General features: G+C 41.9%; 1 protein-coding gene across 1 annotated transcript in view; it reads left to right on the top strand.

Moving 5' to 3' along the window:
- fam162a (family with sequence similarity 162 member A) overlaps positions 1-4,513 on the top strand; it is an 11,734-nt gene extending 7,221 nt beyond the window's left edge. The window contains exons 4-5 of the mRNA XM_077735759.1: positions 1,783-1,891; positions 2,207-4,513. Coding sequence (XP_077591885.1) covers positions 1,783-1,891; positions 2,207-2,320 — 223 coding nt within the window. The 3' untranslated portion in view covers positions 2,321-4,513. The remainder of the gene's footprint in view (positions 1-1,782; positions 1,892-2,206) is intronic.
- Positions 4,514-4,915: the final 402 nt, after the last annotated feature.

Genomic DNA, 4,915 nt, shown 5'->3' with positions numbered 1-4,915 from the left:
ATGATACTCTGGCCCCGGTTCTGATGTCTAAAAAGCTCCAGTATTTGTATTTAAACAATAAATGCTGTTTTCGGCTGGATTTTACCCCATTCTCGGGCAATGTTTGCCGGTACGCCACTGACGTTCATCGCTGTCTTTTCCCGCCTCCACCCTGCCTTTTAGATGCAACCTATCAAGGGTTGTTTGCTTTTGTATTCGGAATACAAAAGCAAACAACCCTTGATAGAATAATTCCCTTCAAAATATTCCGAAAATGATGCACACAAATGTCCCCACAATTGGATAACGCATGACCACTTCCCAACAAGTAGTATATACGCCAATCGCACTGCTCATAGAGAGAGACATTACATGAGGGAGTTGCGACCAGAAAGACAGTGCCCATGATGTTCTCATGAGCAACCTCTCGCGTCCGCTGTATGCTCGTATATTAAAATTTGTCTCGTATCTGGTGATAAATATTTGCATGAAATTCTACTTGTATCTCAAATTGCTCGTATGGCGGCGCACTGTTTTGGCAACAGACATTTAATCACATATATTGTGGAATCCGCCCCTCCCCTTAGAGTTGGGACATCTATGTAATCTGAGCCTTACAATGTAATCAAAATGGACAAAAAAAAGAAACGGCAGAACGCCATTGGGGAATTGCGATGAGCCGTCTTCAATGTCCATGCTCTTTGCAAATGAAAATCCAAAAGGGTGTCATTCCTCTTTCTTGATGCATACTTTTGTAAATGTAACAGCCTCTAGGTGTAGAGCCAAAGCACATTCCTATCAAACGGTCTGCCAGATCCATCAGGTATATTAACCCCCCCCCCCCCCCAGCTCAGAAGGACCATTTAAATGTCCGGTTTGCCGTGAGACATCCATTAAGGCATTCAGAATGAAAGGGGAAAGGCACCCAATTGGATTTTCACTTGCAAGAAGGACGGACTTTGAGGACCGCTTGTCGCAATTCCGCAACGACGCTCTGCCTCGTCTTTACTTTTATACGTTGCCCGATTATCGGGTCAGTATTTGGACATTTACCGCATATTGGTATCAGCCTTTTTTTTTTATTCCGACCGGCCGATATGATGAAATTAATTTACAACTGGGTTTTTTTGGCTCAGTTGCAGCCGCGCCTCTGCTGCCTCCATTCAAAGATGCTAACATAAATGACCAGTTGCTTGTTTTGTCGAGGGATTTGACGTTATGGCTTAAATGTGGCTTCCTTTATTGGGAATAAACACACTCATGCACACCAGCACCACCCCATATTTAACCCCCCTGTTGCCTTGCCGGTATACAAACAAAGAATTGAATTGTACATTCAATAACATACATGAACATAAGTTGTAAAACTACTTATTATATTTCTTAATAGATATATGGGTAGAATAGATTATTTTGATTTGATAATTTCTTCAGTATCTTAACAATAAACGTATCAGTCCTGAAACCCCATATCGGTCGATCTCCAATATTAAAGGCATTTTGGTATTGTTCCTTGCTAACATGTTAAATCAACTGATTTATATAGTGGTAAAGGGAGGCGTAAGGCTGTGGCAACACTAGGTTTCAAGTTGTGACGACAATAACTGGCGTTTTCAGACCAGAACAGTTTCTATGCAGATTCAGCACTCGCTTGTACTCAGCTTCCGCCCATGTATTCAGCACTTATTTTCAAACAGATTTCATTTATTTAGAAGAAAATCATACATCAGAGTTTACAGATTCACTAAGCAGCATGACATCACTGATTTCCAAATTACCTGCATTTTGTTTCTTGTACCACAGGTTTGAAATGCTTAACACTGCCAGAAACAGAGTGCGAGTGAAAGCTTGCTACATAATGATGATAGCCACAATAGGGGGCTGCTTGTTGATGGTCGTTCTGGGCAAACGGGTGAGTGTTGTTTTCTTCCCCATATATTGGTGTTTTTGTTCCAAAACGGGGATAAACTCCAAATTTCAAGTCTTTATAGTTTTTCCATCGTAACCTCCTATTTTTTTATCAGAATGTGGGAACGAATTAATTTGTATTTAGTCATTTTATATGGTAAAAATGTATTTGAAAAATGAGTAAATTGACATATGGCCTAGATTCTGGAATTTGTTAAACTCCTATCTCAAGGTATTACTGTGTACTTAAATATTGATGGGCTTAGCATTGGGTTGAATCCCTTTGATTTTTCCATTTTTTTAATTCTATCGATTTCAGGCAGCTGCGAGAAATGAGTCTCTGACGGGTCAGAACATGGAGCGGAAGGCAAAATGGAGAGAGGAGCAGCGAGAGCAGGAAGCCAATATCTCTTTGCCCGATAAGGCTCAGTGATGTGAGGAGAGGAGCCTACCGGAGATGCATCCAAACCCTAGAAAGTGGGAGGACAGAAGGATGAGAGTGAAATTTAATTGAACTGAATGCAATGGGTTTGTTGTAAGAAACATAAAACAGCTGTTTTAATCCCAGTAGTGGCCTGGAGTGCCATTTACTAAGTTTCAAATGGAAAGTGTTATAATGTTGCTTTTCTTCGGTATGAATGAAAATCTAATCTCATTTTACGAACCGATTTATCCTCATTAGGGTCGCGGTGGGTGCTGGACCCAATCCCAGCTGTCTCCGGCCCAGAGGCGAGAGACACCCTAAATCGGTGGCCAGCCGATCGCAAGGCACTAGGAGATGGACAAACATGCACACTCATACCCATACCTAGGGGCAATTTAGAATGTCCAATCAGCCTACCCTGCATGTTTTTGGAATGAGGGAGGAAACCAGATACAAACATGCAAACTCCACGCACGTGGACCGACCTGGACTTGAACCCAGGACCCTAGAGCTGTAGGGCGACGCGCTAACCGCTCGCACCACCGGGCTGCCTTATTGAATGAAAAACAAGTTAATTAATATTAAAAAAAACTGCTTGTGTCACCCATAATGTAGCTTCTTAACACAAACAGGCAAAACAGATTGGCAAGATTTCTCTCCAATAAGATGGAAGAGCTATCAGCGTTCAACAGCCTGCAAAGGGAGTATCAGGAGTGTTGTATTATGTGCTTCACCTCCCCTACCGGCCTCTCCGCTACTGTTGATCAGGTGTTAGGACAGCTTAAGTAGATCAAGACAAGGAAGGCTAACGGTCCTGATGATCAGCTCCAGACTACTGGGGGACTGTGCGGATCAGCTTGGAAGAGTGATTCTCCATACTTTCAACCTCGGTCTCAGTTTGCACCTTTTGTGGACATCCTGTGTATGGTTCCAGGCTTACGTAGGTCTCCAACGTCCTTTCCTGTCTGTGCTTGCTACTTTTTTGTTATTGCGACAAAGTGAATTTACTGAAATCGGGATGAATAAAAGTTAATAAAAAGTCTAATTACAGTGGTACCTCGACATACAAGTGCCCCGACATACGAGCAATTTGAGATATGAGTAAAACGTCTGGCAAATATTTATATTATACAAATTTTGATATACAAGCATACCGTGACGCAAGAAGCTGCTCATAAGAACATAATTGGCACTCTCTGGTCGTAACTCCCTGGCATAATGTCTCTGGTCGCAACTCCCTTGTGTAATGTCTCTACGAGCACTGGGCAGAGTGTTGCATTTTTTGGGATGTTTTTTTCCCATTAGTGCGATTGGCGTATATACTACCTGTTGGGAAGTGGTCGTCCGTTATCCTATTTTGAGGACATTTGTTTGCATAATTTTTGGAATATTTTGAGGGGAATACACAAGCAAAAAGGCCCGATAGGTTGCATCTGAAAGGAAGAAATGTATAAAAAACATTAAAACAAAATTAGAATTAAGTTTAGTGTAAGCTTAGATTAAATGTATATTTGAGTGTGTCTGCATCGTAATCCAAGTTCATTAAAAAAATGCTATGTTACGAGCGCGTTGCCGTGCAAAAAGTCCCCCAGTCCATTTACTCGTATCTCAAATCAACGTTTCCCATGGAAATTAACTAAATAAAAATGTGTACCCACCCACTGAAAAAACACCACAAAACAAGATATTACAATGGAAAAAGACATTTTTATTGGCTGTAATTCACCACCCACTGAAGAATATGACATTTTACTCATTCATTTTATTGTAGCTGGTTCACTTTGATATTACTACCATAGGATTAAACTCTCGTTGTTAACTCGATTACAATGAACAAAAGGCTCTGTCTGAGATTCTTCTTTTGAGGTTGAATTCACGCTGTTAAGAAGACAGATGGTCTGGACTTCAGAGGTCAAGCAGAGACAGAGGTCTGATCATGTGGATTCCAGGGTGGAGAGTGTAGAGTTCAAAGAATACCCCTCCTGACAGTCGTGGACCAGTCCGCATCTCATTGTCAATCATCGAATGAAAATTCATTGTTGTATTACTATAACTAGGCAAACGCTGGTTTGGGCGATGTCTTTCTCATCCCCCGCTGGGGACAGCGACACTCAGCGGGTTTATTCGATGGGAGGGAGACCCGGAACTCTGTATGGATCAATTTGTCAGGAATAAATCATCTGTGGATTAACTCACTCAACACTGGTCTGTCTCCTCCGATGCTTAACACGCTCCATTGTTACGTGGGATAAAACGGAGTTAAGGAATTGGAGTCAAGTGCTAAAATTTTACGTCTAACAATTTAGGTGAACCCCGACGAGAGTCGAGAGAGAGATAGGAGCCGATTCGAAGCATGTCGGGGTGTGATAAGTATTAGGAAAATGTTTGGAACGTGGAATTAAGGAAAGGTTGATGGTTAATGCTGGAGTTGCAGACTTTGAAGCACGTCGGGAACGTGAGATTTATAAGGGTGGTCTGTGACACCCGGCATAATTTGTTAAATCATCCTTCCTATTGTTCGGAAAGTGCTCGAGGTCATAAACAGACTTCTTTCAAGGATTGTTTATCCTACATCTCACCCAGTATCGGGCTCCGAGGAGGCAG

Source organism: Stigmatopora nigra, chromosome 16 (genome assembly GCF_051989575.1).
Source record: "Stigmatopora nigra isolate UIUO_SnigA chromosome 16, RoL_Snig_1.1, whole genome shotgun sequence".
Classification (NCBI taxonomy): Eukaryota; Metazoa; Chordata; class Actinopteri; order Syngnathiformes; family Syngnathidae; genus Stigmatopora; species Stigmatopora nigra.
Note: the sequence above shows the minus strand (reverse complement) of the source record. Positions and strands in the feature narration are given on the sequence as shown.